The 14,505-nt window shown below is 38.9% G+C and overlaps 1 protein-coding gene across 4 annotated transcripts in view; it reads left to right on the forward strand.

The window, feature by feature from the left end:
• Positions 1-12,553, forward strand: part of ETV1 (ETS variant transcription factor 1) — a 66,927-nt gene extending 54,374 nt beyond the window's left edge. For 3 of the 4 annotated variants that reach the window (XM_074863515.1, XM_074863524.1, XM_074863543.1), the window contains 4 exons: positions 24-94; positions 3,133-3,302; positions 7,041-7,142; positions 9,727-12,553. In XM_074863515.1, coding sequence (XP_074719616.1) covers positions 24-94; positions 3,133-3,302; positions 7,041-7,142; positions 9,727-9,948 — 565 coding nt within the window. In that variant the 3' untranslated portion in view covers positions 9,949-12,553. The remainder of the gene's footprint in view (positions 1-23; positions 95-3,132; positions 3,303-7,040; positions 7,143-9,726) is intronic. The other variant, XM_074863534.1, reaches the window with a different exon arrangement.
• The last annotated feature ends 1,952 nt before the right edge of the window (positions 12,554-14,505 follow it).

Raw genomic sequence — 14,505 nt, forward strand, 5'->3', positions numbered from 1 at the left:
ACACCTCTCTCTTTTTAACTTACAGGCTGTATGTATGAAAAGGGACCTAGGCAGTTTTATGATGACACTTGCGTTGTTCCAGAGAAGTTTGACGGTATGTATGACACATCTCTCCTTCTTTTTCTTGTGTGGGAGATGAAAAGGGAAGAGATGAGGGACTTTTCTCTGTTGCTGATCAAAAAAGCTCAGTAACGTTCCAATTTAGGATTCCTTAACACACCATTTGCGGTGCGCCCAACCAAAGCTGACCTTTGTCTCTTGAAACCAAAGTCTCCTCTTCAATAGGATGTCGTTTGACTTTTGCCAGCGAAAGATGCTGTATCCAGAGTTGCGGCAGAGGAGCTCAGTTCCTGTGCTGTTGAGAAGTAATAGGAGGATTTCCATTGCACTGATGATCACATACCACTTGTTGTTTGAGATTTAATGAAAGCTGTTCTTATAATTAACAAAACGGCAGAGAAGGCAGCAGCTTTGGTTTTACTGAGACTTAAGCCTCTTGTCTCGCTGTCTGTGAAGTGATGAATAGTGGGGAGTGAGTGTATAGGGCATTTCTGTGTTTGTGTCAATGTATTTGCACGAGGTTAAACATTGTACTAGTGTTTTATTTTTCAATGGGATTGATAACAAATCAATGATCTTTTCACAACACTACCCATTACAACAGATTTTTTTTTTTTTCAAGAGGGATTCTGAGGTCAATTAAAATAAATGGCCCAAATTATCCTCAGTTACTCTGATGTAAAATCAGTTTCCTGGTGTAACTCAGTTGATTTCAGATTTATTTCATTATAGACAAAGTAGATGGACTCAGTATTTCTTGCTGGTGACTCTGTTAGTCTGCAACTTTGGAAAACAATTTGGAGACCAATTACTTAAATTTGCTAGAGTGGCTTCTTTGTGTTAATGTATGTCCAGCTTTATTTATTTTAGCAAGAAAGATTAGATACTTTCTGATAAACTTGTGAACAGCTCTCTGACCATAGCTAAAAGTAGAGCTGGAGAACTCTTGGGGTTTTTCTTCTGCTTTATTTTCTTTGTTTTTCCCTGAGAATCACTTACGTGGATTACAAAACTATTGCGTGTCTGGCAGCATTTGTTGTGTTTGTTGAAGAATGGGAGACTCTAAAATGAGAGTAACCTGAAGAATTACACATTCCTGAAACGGAGGTATCACGTGCATTTTGGGGTTGGTGAGGAATAGCAAGAAATAAATAGAGGATTTTAAATAATATTAGCCCTAACTGAAGATTGCTCAATCCAGTATTGCATTGTTACTGGATTGACATGTTCACTGAAAGGGTGATTTATTGAAAGTCCACTTTATACCCTGACTTCGGAATGTATGCTTTTTTCTTTCCTTTTTAAAGCACATCATGTTAGGTTTTTTTCCTTCCCCAAAAATGATTGTGGACCCGATCTGTTTTCAGTACCAGTGGCAAATTCATATTTACATTTATGGGAGTGGGATCATACCCTGTACTACAAGAAGTTAAAATTGTTCAGGAGTAGCATTTGTCTATGTCTTTCTTGAAAATTGTTTTTGTTTGTTTGGGTTTTGTACAGGGAAGGGAATGAAAATGGAAAAGAAATACAAATAAAGTAAAAGAAAGAAATGTTTGGTAATACTTGTGTGCTTGCAAAGCAAGTGGTCGCTGCTAGCTTCTATGACTGTCCACTGAGAGAACACCTTGTACTCTAGAAGATTGATGTTGTGATACAAATTGGTGTGTTTCTACTTGTAGCATGATGACTTTTGAGGAAAAAATAGCACATGTGTTGTCATGTTTTGGCCAGTAAAGCAAGAGTGGGATAAGCCCAGGACTAGTCTTGATGTTTCAGAAGTAGATTCTCAGCTGCTTCATTTCAAAGATTGGCACAGGCGAAGAATCTGATCCTCTGTAATACTGCTCTTGCTATTTGCACATTGCTCGGATATCATTAAACGAAAAATCCTGTCCTTGAAAAAGAAGGCCTTTCAGGACTGGAACTTGAACCTCACATAAACCAAAAAGCCTTGTGTTGATTTATTTGTTTTCCACAGCTATTGACTCAATTTTCTTTGCTGATTACAAAAGGAAGTGCTCCATTTTTAATATTATTATTCTTACTTTCACTACACAGAGCCATTCTGTAATGGCCATCAGAACATCCTAATGTTGTGGTTGAATGTAAAGTCCTGGCTTTCCATATTAAACACGTCACACTGCTTATTGGAGGGTATTGCTGTTCTGATAGTTGAAATGAGGAGTTTTACCAGCGTATCAAGGATTGCTGTCACTGTGTGCAGAAAAAAATACTCTCTGCTTCAGCATCAGACCTTTCAGCTGTTGTTGTTTGCATGAATTGTTTTGTATGAATATGATTTAAAAACAAGAGACACAGTATGGATGTAGCAGGATGGTTTTTTATTGGCAGTTTGTGGAACAGCTGGCAGAATATTATTAATCTTGTTTTTTAAAAGCTTACTCTGGACTTGAAAATTTAGAAAAAATGAACTTACTGCTTTTCAGGGGGAATACTAATCTAATATGTAGATATGAGTAAAAATAATATGTGCTTATATGCAAGTGCAGTATGCCACAGAGGAACTTGCATATCTGCAGGATTTGCATACCTATACATAAAGCACATGCTGTTTAAGTCCAAGTCAAATACTTTGTCAAATTTTCCTTAGAAGCATTTGCATGCAAAAGAAGTTTCACTCAACAGGGTTTTGCAGCTTTATGAAGCATACATTACATTTCCAAAACTGGGGCTTGTGCAAAGTATAGTACGCAAACGCAGTTCTTCAGACATCAGAGTTGCTTACAAAAATAGTTCATGCTCTTTCAGAGAGAGGATGTTGCAAAATGGTTTGCAAGCGAGATTTGCATGTATCAGAAGTAAATGGGTATAGGCTTAGGGAGACTTACATAAATCGTGACTGAATTTAGGTGCTTTTTAGTATATTAATATGTTATCGTTACAATTAACAGCAGACAGGGGAATGTTGCATTTGTGGGTGGCTGGGCAGTAAGAATTCTTTCCTTCTGTTTTATTAACCCTAATGATTTCTTTGTCAGTTTATCTGACAAACTGAGTGATGATGCTCTTTGCACATTGCTCATCTAATGTTGTTGTGATTCTGTGCAGGTGATGTCAAACAGGAGCCAGGCATGTACCGCGAGGGACCCACATATCAACGGCGAGGCTCACTTCAGCTGTGGCAGTTCTTGGTAGCTCTTCTTGATGACCCATCAAACTCTCACTTCATAGCATGGACTGGCCGAGGCATGGAATTCAAGCTGATTGAGCCGGAGGAGGTGGGTTGGACGGACAGCATGCCCTCACATCCACTGCCCCGTCCTGCAAATTTAATAACGCTCCTTTGGACTTAGGCCTTGTTTTCCTTCAATATTTTCCTTCAGCAGGACTTCAGAGGGCTGACAGAGAGGACAGGCAAGGGAAGTGCTTCAGTGAGGACAGAGGTGTGGTTAAGCACAGACTTGATTCCTTGTCCCACAAAATAATAAAAATATTGCAAGTACTAGAGTTAAAAAATACTTGGCATTAATTGTGGGGCCTGGATTTTTCAGAACCACTTCATGGGTAAAGCTGTGTTCCAAAATCCTTTGAAAACTTTTCCCTGAATAGTCTTTCAACACCAGATATACTTCAGTGTGAAGATATGGGAGCTTGGAACTTTTAAGATGTGGAGTGAAAGACCCCAAGTCTGACAGATGACAAAGGAGGAGGTCAAGATTGTTAGGCAGTAAAATCTCATCAAAATCATAGAAATCCCCCTCTTTTTAGAGTCTTCCTGCTTATCTGTATTGTTAGATTGTTTAGTGCACACTTAGATCCTAGGCTTGCAAAGACTCATGTGCATGCAAAGCTCTCCTGAGCCATGAAGGACTCGTGGGGCCGATAAAATTACTTGTATTCATGAACATTTGCTGAAGCATGTCTTAGTTCATGTGTGTGATAAACAGGAATAAATTAAACATTTTATTACATAAACTTTTTTGGACTAGGTAACATTACATAATCTATCCTGTGTTCTAAACAGCCATGGAAACTGTTGGAAAATCTGTTGTGTGTGAATTTTATTGTAATATTCATGTGGATGATTTAATTAGGGTTGTCGAGAAGCAGTATCATTTTGGTTTACTTTTTTGCCCCTTGGACAGGGTTGGGTAATAGAGGAGACCGCAGCAAATTTTCCATCAGGATCCCCTCCGAGTTAGAGCTGAGTAGGAAGGTTCGGGGGTGTAAGGCTGCTTTTGCATTCCGCCAGCTATTTCTGCTGTTTGCCATCCATCTGCTGGCATAAACAATCTGAAGGCTTTCTCGCATTTATGTTACATCGTCTGCCAACAGCCCTAAGAGGGTGGTAGAGTAGTTGGGGTTGGCGACAGGACTGTTGTCTCTTTCCTTCCCGACATGGTCTGGCTGAGGGGCAGGTTGCTGAGGGACCCGTGTGCTGGCTGTCATTTGTCCGAGCATCCCCTGCACTAATGATAGTCACTGTGGCAGATCCTGGCATTGTGCATCTGAGGATTTGACCACAGAACAGTCTTAGTTGATTTGATACTGAAACTTTGCTGGCAAGTCTGCAGCTGTAGCAGGTAACATGGAATTCTTATTGTGTGACCTGGCCCAGAACACAGTGAAATCTTTGGAAAGACTTTTGTTTGATTTTGGTGAATGAGGTATCTAATTTTTCCCCCTGCTCCAGTCTCAGTATTTTTTACCCTCTTACTTTTGTCTTGTCTTTAAGGTACGTCCGAAGTTTTTCAAAATTGAAGAGATTTACTGAAAAATGGTTTCCAGCAGATGGTGCAAAAACTTTATAGATTTTATTAGCTAAGGAAGGGAAAGTAGCAAAACAAAACCTTAAGGTTTCCTTATTGTGTAATGCCCTGAAGAATTGGATATTCTGATTTAAGTTAACCAGTTCATCTGCTTGTCTGACTTTGTAGCAGTTGCTTTGTGGTTTTGAGCAGCTCTGCATCCAAGATCTGGAGGAGGCAGGCTACTTGAAACTTGCCTCACTCCTTTGTGCTCTTAGGGAGTACAAAGGAGCCTAAGTTGTTTTCATATGAATGTCAGGGACCTGACAGAAACCGTTGATTAAAATAAGAATAGCCTGTGGGAAGTTGCACACTTCTGTTGGTTGCCAAGTGTAAATTGGGGGGAAATCAAAGAGTCTGTTGGTTCAGCTGTGGCAGGTTAGGATGTCAATGACATGACCTTTCCATCCCATCCCTTTCTGCAGGTTTATGCCCTTGCAGAAAGGGTGACAACAAAAATGAATATGTATCAGCTCCTTGAGCACCATAGTTCATTCAGAAAGTAGATAACTGAACTGTGGAGTTTAAGAATTGGGCGTATGTCCATTTATGCTGCCTTGTTACAGGGATAGCAACCTTCAGCAGGAAGGTGGGGTGGAAGGCTAGAAGCCTGAATCACTTTCACAGAGCAAAACTTGATAAATGCTGTGCAGTTCAGGGACAGGAAGACTCACTTACCAAGACTAGTTCTGGACCTCCTTGTTTATTTAGGATTGTCAAAATACCACAAAATATATTCTCAACCGTTATTTTGTTGTAGTTATCTTTGCTGTGTATTTATTTATTATGCAAGCCTGGTATGTTGGGGACTTTTAGGACTCTGATTAATGCAGAAGAAAACTTGGTAGGAATAAGCAAAGAGTGATGTAGGCATGTGTTACAAAGATGAACGGGCGAATCAAGGTTACGCATCTAGGCCAAATCTTCATCTGGAATAAATTGACTGGAGGTATGTTTCAATACAGCTATAACATAGCTGAAGTTAGCAGAACCATGTTAATTTACATAAGCCTGAAAAGCTGCACTGCTGAGAGGAAATAATGCTTTCAGGAGAAATTTTAAAAATTATTGTCCAGATGGAGGTCGAAGTCATGGATTGTGCTGTTGTTTAGTCCCCTTCAATTCTCAGTGTTGCATGTCATCTATGGTTTGCAACAAAAGGCTCCAGACACCTATGAGAAAGTTTTGTAGAGCAATGTGTAGCAAAGCTGCTTGGCTACTCTTTTTTTCCAGAGCTGTATGCATATGCACCTCTCAAACATTTCTATAAAATGTGCTTTAAAGAGTTCGTCAGCTCTGACTCTTCATCCCTTTGGTGACATGATCGTCATTTGTACAGCCAGTAATTGAAATGCCACCAACAGCCAATTACAGTTTCAGGTGGGGAATAAGCAGTTAAGCTCTTTAAACAAAAGGTCTCTTTGTCCAGAACTACCTTTGCAATAAAACAGGAAGCATAAAGGCAAGTAGAAATCATAAGTCAGAGCAGAAGGCATATTGTTCTCTATGGAATGGCTTCATGAATTGCTTGCAACTCCCTTTTTACTATTCTCTTTTAAGGGAAATTATACAATTGCAATTATGAAATTTCTGTCCCATTCTTCATACTACCATATACTTCTTCCAAGAGATTACCCTGACTCCTCTGATTGTTCATTTTCTTTGATGAAGTAATATTTAAGACTGGGAGTTGGCTTTTGACTTGTATCTCCTAATAATCTCAACATCGCTGTCATTCCAAGTACAGTCTGTATTAGTTCATGAACTAGGTGTGTATGCATGTGTGTTTAACGTAACAATGTTCTGACAGCAAGGAATAGTACAGTTACCCACAGTATCAAACTAAAGAAAAGTTTTCATCTTTTATGGAATTTTTCTGGTGAAACTTGATAAATATTTTTTGTATGTCATCTCTTCATGTGGCTTTATTTTTGCATTGGTTTTCTTTATTAAAAGCAAAGAAAAAAACCCCAACCCTCCACCACATTTGCAAATAAGTAAGTCTGCTTCAAGTTTAATGGATGACTGTGTGTCCAATTAAAAATCATAGTAGTACGTGGAAAATTCAGATCATGGCAACCTTTTCTCTTGTGTTTATTCGTTGCACCTGCAGGGTTCCCCTCCTCCATCCCCAAATAAAGTATCTGATGATAAGATCTACTTGTTAAATGCATTTAACAAATCAGTGCTAATCCATTTTTGTGGCAGGTGGCACGTCGCTGGGGGATTCAGAAAAATAGGCCAGCTATGAACTATGATAAACTTAGCCGATCACTTCGCTATTATTATGAAAAGGGAATCATGCAAAAGGTGAGTAGCTAATTTTGTATTCAATTTCACCAGAGTGTTGTGTATTAATCCATAAGTCAGCTTATGAGGAGTACTTGTAACTGCATTGCTTAGGTAGGTTTTTCATCTATTTAGGCAAATACTAAGCTTTTTTACCTACCAGGTCCAGTATATGCATCAAGACATTTTTTCCTATGTAAAAAATGTCTGGTTTTAGCTCACACAATGCACATCACGATTATAGGGAAAGAGGTAACATTCAAAAATATCCAAAAGAGCTTCCTGGCACCTGGGAAAGGCAAACAGTAGAGTACGGTATGAATAATGTTTTGCAGACCTAAATTAGCTGCCCAGCTCTTGGGTACTTTGGTAAGTGCAAGATAGGGGAGAAAAATGATACCTATTAACATACCAAATACTTTAATATTTTACCAATAGTGTTGTAGTAATACCATTTTTAAGTGGAATTTAATATTTTATAATAGGCTGAATTATGAGAAATATTTAACAATAATTTATATATAACAGTCTGGTCTTGCTGACAGTATTCAACCTGTCCTTCTACTGTGGCTTGCTGATTTACATGTACGTTTTTAAATCTTGCTAGGTAGTGCTATGTAGATTGACTGAAAAATCAATAGGAGTCACCTGTCTGCTGCATCTACAAAACTGGCAGGTGTCATCAAAGATCATAATGAATAACTTGTGCAGTAAAACTTGTTCCATATCTTTCCACATTAGTTCTGTGACCTGCGAAGACTAACATGTTTAAACCTGTCATTTGCCAATTCCATGAATGGAAACAATGCTCTCAGCTCAAGTTACTAGGCAACTTTTCCAGTAGGTTTTGTGAAGTCTCGGTTTGGAGTTGCCTGTTACAAGTTGTCTTGCTTTGATTATGGGATCCTTGTAGTGCTCTCCTTTTTCGCTATCCAGGAGTCAACTTGGACAACAATCTGGGCTAGTATGGGCTTGTGGTACTTAAGTAGCACAGTGTCTCATCCATTTTTGTGTGTCACGTAACTGTGCACTGAGTCTTTTTGTAAAGTGGACTGGAGACTGAATCTGGTTGAGGAGAAGCAGAAACGCTTAATTTTGCTGGGTGGTGCTTCAGGCAGAGGAGTTCCTTGTTGAGGGTTACAGCTCAGCTGCATAGGCAATTGTGCTGCCACAGTTCAAAGGCAGCACAGAGGCAAGAGTAAGTAGCAAAGAGAGTGAAACAAGTTGAAAAGGTGGGGATGGAAATACCATAAGGCTGATAATGCTGTGCAACCTGCACAGTTGTTTAATATGGAAAGTTTACAAGTACTTCTGACAGCTAGCTTGCTACCTGTTAAACTACTACTATATTATCTACGAGAATGTATTTAACATGCATGGTAAAAGCTAGTTTGGATACTTATTTTTCTGACATAGCAATGTTTGAGGTTTGCTCTGGAATCAACCTATCTGGCCAGTGAGTGTATGTTAAAAACTAATGGTGGTTGTAGATTCATAGCAGGTTTCTTTACTGCAAGGTTTGTATGCACATTTTTTCCTCTTTTGTTTTAAGTAATGATAATAGGTTATGCAAATGCCCAATTTCTGAATGCAGCCTTCAGTCTGTCAAACTTGCTGACATTAATTTGGTGAAAAAAATTCCATTGCAGATGTAGCCTCTACAAAAACTTTACATTACTTGTAGAGTAAATAAGAAGAAAAATTAGGGAAGTGCTTCAGACTATTTTGCACCTATAAGAATAGAGATAAGTTTGCAACACTTTAGCCACCTTCATTCATTCACTTCCAGTGCTGTGCTAGCTGGAGTTGCAAGAAGCAGACAGTATGATCTTTATTTTAAAATATTTTTAATAAACCATGAGCATGAAACATGGTTCATATTTTTTAACGTAATTGAGAAGATACTATATTGACTTTTTTTTTTAAAAAAATACAATAATTCTGTACTGGTTTTATCATTCTTTAGTTTTTAGGAAGATGAAGCACAGACATGTAGTGCTAATTCTGAATAAGGGAAAATTGTAGGATCTTTGGACAAATTGCCCCTCCATAAGCAAATTCAAATGTCCCAGCTTTGCATGAGCAATTGCTAAGTACATATTAGCCTATGTATTTGCTTAAGCTGTCCCTGTACAATCAGCATGCACTATAACTAAGTGCTTTTATACTTAAGTATGAATCAGTCTGCGTAAAGTGAAATTCAGATCTCTATCATGTAATGTGATTATTTTTTCCACTCGCACACAGAGTGTTGGACTTAGTCATTCTATTTTGCCACTGCAGTGACAATTTGTTTACATTTTCCAATAAGAACAGTTCCATTTGTGGTTAAGTATAGGAAACAATCGCAAACAAATGTTTAGAAGTCGAATACCTAGTCCATCTTCCAACAGGATGTCACATGTGGCAAAATCAAGAGTGTTCTGCACAGTCTGCTTCTGCAGATCCCTGTTGTCTTTGCTAGGTCATTGCTTTACCGGTTCTGCTGCCATGTTACTAATTGTGTAACAGAGGTGAGTTCTTCACAAGACTGTTGAACTTGGAGTTGCAAAACCACAAGGCCTTACTTAACGCTGTACCTTTTTCTCCCTTCTGTTGTCCTAAGGTGGCTGGAGAAAGATATGTCTACAAGTTTGTTTGCGACCCTGAAGCGCTTTTCTCCATGGCTTTTCCAGACAACCAGCGCCCCTTACTGAAGACTGACATGGAGCGCCACATCAATGAGGAGGACACTGTGCCTCTGTCCCACTTTGATGAGAGCATGGTCTACATGCAGGACGGTGGCTGCTGCAACACCCACCCCTATAACGAAGGCTATGTCTATTAACAACAGTGACAGTGAAGGGGATGTTTTCCCCCTCCCTTAGGCTTCTCCTCTTTCACAAGACCCAGAGGAAAGCTGAAACGACTTCAGTTTGTTTTTTAAATAGTACACTAAAAGGGGCTTTTCCTGTTGCATTACTCCTATGGTCTGCCATGGACAGCGCACTTTATTTGAAAGGGGAGGGTTGGAACCTAAACGTTATTCTGTGTAACAGGAAGAAAAGGGTGGGTTTGCTTTTTACTTAAGTTTGGGAAGGGAACGTACAGGTTTTAAGTACAAAAAAAGCTATTATCATGTCTGTTTTGTTTCATATCAGCATAAGATATTGTACATTTTCTCTGGGTATCCGTAGTACAGTTAATTCTCATTGTGCAGAATAACCACTTGATAATGATATCAGCACAGCATGCCTAGGGCATTTGTTTCTTGCCATTCTTAATTGTCTTTCTGCAGTTACAAAAGAGAAGCAAAGCGTATACCACAGCATTTAATTTAGAAGCTTGCAGTGGCAGACCTTGCACCTTGCCTCTGAAAACACCCAGATATCTCAAGAGTTTTTCCTTTCTTCTTTCTTCTTTTTTTGTTTTTGGTATGGCCTCAAAAAAAATCCTGTTTAATGACAGAGTGGCCATCAGTACAGTGACCAAGCAGCAAAATCCCTGACTTCAGGCTGCAAGCCGCATGCTGTATCTGGTGCCACGTTGCTATACGTACGTGGCCCATGCTATGACTTAGACCTTTCAAGATCCATTTGAGGGTAGTAATTACATGTGGTAGGCTTTCTGATGATCGTGTCAGCATTAAATACAGGATCGTGATCGGGAGGGAGAAAACATTTTGTATCCTTCCATTTCCTTTGGTACATAAATAAGTTATTTAATCGATAGGAATTAACTGTACTAAGTCACATATCTAATTATGCTGTTTAGACACAGCAAGCACTCCTTGAGAAAAATATCCAATACACTAAATAGGTACTTTAGTAATTTTTAGACACGGTACCCATTAATATGCATTTAAACCTTTTACTGCTGTGTTATGTTGATAACATATATAAATACTAGATAATGCTAATGCTTCTGCTGCTGTCTTTTTCTGTAATATTCTCTTTGATGCTGAATTTACTATGACCATTTATAAGCAATGCTGTAACTACAGGTAGCATTTCAGGACAAAATAGATGACTTGAACCATTTATTGCTTAGAAAATAGCTTACGCCATAGCTGTGCTATAAGCAGCTTTTATGCGCATCCACAAATGACTAGTAAGCTTCAGCTTGCTAAGGAAAGCTCTGCAGAACCTTTTGTAATTTTCGGTGGAACGGAGACTTAGACGAACTGTCAAAGAATACCATGAAGTCGCTGTATGACGTTGTAGTGCTGGCACTGATGTTACCAATCGACTTGTTTTGGACACTAAATGTAAATGTGATCAGATATGCTCGGAAGACAATTTAAATTTTGAGGGGTTTTTTTTGTTGTTATTTTTTCAAATGTTTTATTTTTTGAGAGGGGTAATCTTGAACACAAGCCACACGCTATTCTGTATGTAAAATGGGGAAAAAAAAAACCCTGACAAAAACACAAAAGTTTTAAATATTTATGAGCACCTTTTCTGAAATAGAATATTTACTCGTTTGAAGGGAGGGAGAGGGGGTAAGATCTGGATTTCTTTTTTTGCCCAGTGAACTTTAAATAGGTGTTATATGGAGTACCTCATTTTCCTGTATTCCTGAGAAGCGTTAGGAAAATGAATGCATAACCATAAAACAACAAGAATAATTTTCGTCATAATGGATGGATTTCAAAGACAATCCTAGGTGGTGGGTTAATTTTCCATCCTCTGTCAGTTAAGACACTAGTTGAGCTATGAATATTTTAATACGTAGTTAATCAAAAGTAAAGAAGTAGTGGTCACTAGAAACCACAGGTGCATAAAAAACATTTGGGCAGATATTTCATTTACTCAGACCCATAAGACAACATATTTTATGGGAGTGTATATATGCCTTAATATGTCACCTAATTCTGTCATCCTTAAGTCTCAATGGCACTCTAAATTTTCGGTGATCAATCCAGAATCAGAAGCCTAAAATTGCAGAATTAGCAAAAAGGAAAGGGAAAAGATTGAGTAAGATTGTTTTAAAAAAAATGTGGTTTCCATTGAAATAAGGTTCAAATGAAACATGCTTTGATGAAAAGTCCTTGGATTGGTTTTGGTTCTTTAATGTCAGCACGGAGCGCCTCTTGCCTGTGGCAGGATGTGGGTATTTGGGAAAGGGGTTGGACAAAAGAGGAAAAAAAAAAATGAAAAAAAAAAAAAAGGAAAAAAATGCATCAAATGTGTAATATTTAAGAAGAAATATATATATATATCTGTATACGGTAGTGACTCACTGAACAAAACAAGCAATCAGACCAACATTACATGATCTCTCAGCAGAAGATATAAAAGTCTTTCACTGAACTGATTAACCCTTTTTAAAATGTACCTAAGAGGTTTATTTAAAGTCTGTTTTTATTCCACTTTTTTGTTTGTTTGGGGTTTTTTTTTTGTTTGTTTGGGGTTTTCAGGTAGAATAATAAATCTGGCAGCTGATTTCTGCAAGATTGTTGTGTATTGGATTCCTAACCATTTGGACTGGAGAGGCCCCAGCAGTAAGGTGGTTCTTTCGGAAGAGGAGATGATGGTCTGTTCCCAGTGCCTAGAGTGGCTTCCTGCAAAATGTAACCAAAAAAGAGAAGTGAGGAGTATGTACAATTCATGTATATGTATATATGATTTATAGCCAGGAGTTAGATTGCCAAAGCATCATATTTGACTGACAAAAGGGAGGACGATGGTATATGTAAATTTAGAGAAAGACTGATTCCAACTAAGAACACTTAGACATTTTCACAGGGCATTTTAATACTCTACTGAATTTGAATGTGGGGTGTTTGGGGCTGGGGTGGGGCTGCTGGGTTTTTGTTTCGTTGGGATTTTTTTGGTTTTATTTTCAAACTGCCATGAGTAGAGGGAAAACAAGCTTCACCTCTGTTTTTAGGAGGAGCTGTAATGGAGTTAGCTTGTGCGTGTTTACTTGTGTGTCCTTGCTGGCCAGAGCAGTGGGCAGCCCAGGGTACTGCTACTGTGAAGCAAATCTGGGAGGTATTACTGCAAGACCCATGCACTGGGGTACAGCTGTGGGTGTTCGGGTTTCCTCTCCCATGACAGTGCAATTGCACCAGTAGCTTAACAAAGGTGAAACTAAGTCAGGACTTGGCAGATCCCCTCAGAATCCATTTGAGAGAGTTAAGATCTCAGGTTTAGGGCAACGCACAAATTTTGTTTTAGGGATATGACTTTCCATGACAGAGAGCCTAAGCCTGTTCTCTCCAAGGTCACACCAGTCTAACTTTCCCACACACCAACTATGGTGCAAATCTTAACATTACATTCTCTGAGAGCATGAATTTCATATGCTTGTCAGACCAAATCTGCCTACTTTACTTACAGTTGACTGCTGTGGTAGAACTGGGGAACTTGGGATACAGGAACATTAAGGATCGTTTTCTCTAGTAATTTTCTGCGAAGAGCCCTTTGCTCAGAATCTTTTCATTTTTGGGAATCTCTGGTACCTGGGGCTATTCCCCAGGGATTAGTGCTTAGAGTTTTATTGCCCTTGACATCTGACTGGTTTGGGCTGCAAGTCCAACTTCACAGGACAATTTCATCTAGTAAATATTTTTGTCTTGTTTGTGGTTTGTTGTTTGTTTGGTTTTTAATAGCAGGAAATAGATCAATGTGTGCAAAAGGTATTATGAGGAAATCTTTGAATTAATGGCTGTACTTTCTCCTCTGAAGAGCATTAACTTCAGTTCACATACTACAGGTAATAGCAGCCATGACCAACCCTATTCAGTGCTCACATTAATAGCACTGAGGGCTTTTCCAAATAATTTCCTTCTAAGACATTTTGGGAGTCTTAATTTTTACAGTATCTTATACTCTAAGAATCATCATTCTGAAATACCCCACTTGGATCTAGTTGTAAGAGCCTAGGAGAGTAATTTCTCAGTTCTCTTCACTAGTTGTTTGGGGGTTTTCTTTGCTGCGTTTGGGTTTTTTGGTTTTGGTTTTGTTTTTTTTTAATCAGAGGCTACTCTGCTTGGAAAGGAGGTAGCAGCTGGGAGCAGGTGCGTGTTCCTCAGAAACTCCAGTTCAAAGTCCCCTGTGTTCTGCTAAGATACCAGGCTGAGAACTGAAGCATCTGCAATACATAACTGAGCCCTGCCCTCCTTGTTCTCTTATGGAAGAGGGAACTACAGTGCATTGTTTTCTGTTGCTTCTGCTACAGGAGTGGTAATCTCTGGCAGAGCAGGGGGATGGAAAGCTAGGGGCAGTAGCATTTTAAAACTATAAGACTACCCAGAGGATATCTGTCAGATCTCTAAGAATCATAAATGCATCGGCAAAGCACTATACCTTACCATCCAGCTTTCATGATTGCGTAGGCAGGTAAAGTTAACTACATCTTTTACTTCAGGAGGTTGAAATATTGGTTTCCCCCTTGAACA

This window comes from Strix uralensis, chromosome 1, assembly GCF_047716275.1.
Source record: "Strix uralensis isolate ZFMK-TIS-50842 chromosome 1, bStrUra1, whole genome shotgun sequence".
Lineage (NCBI taxonomy): Eukaryota > Metazoa > Chordata > Aves > Strigiformes > Strigidae > Strix > Strix uralensis.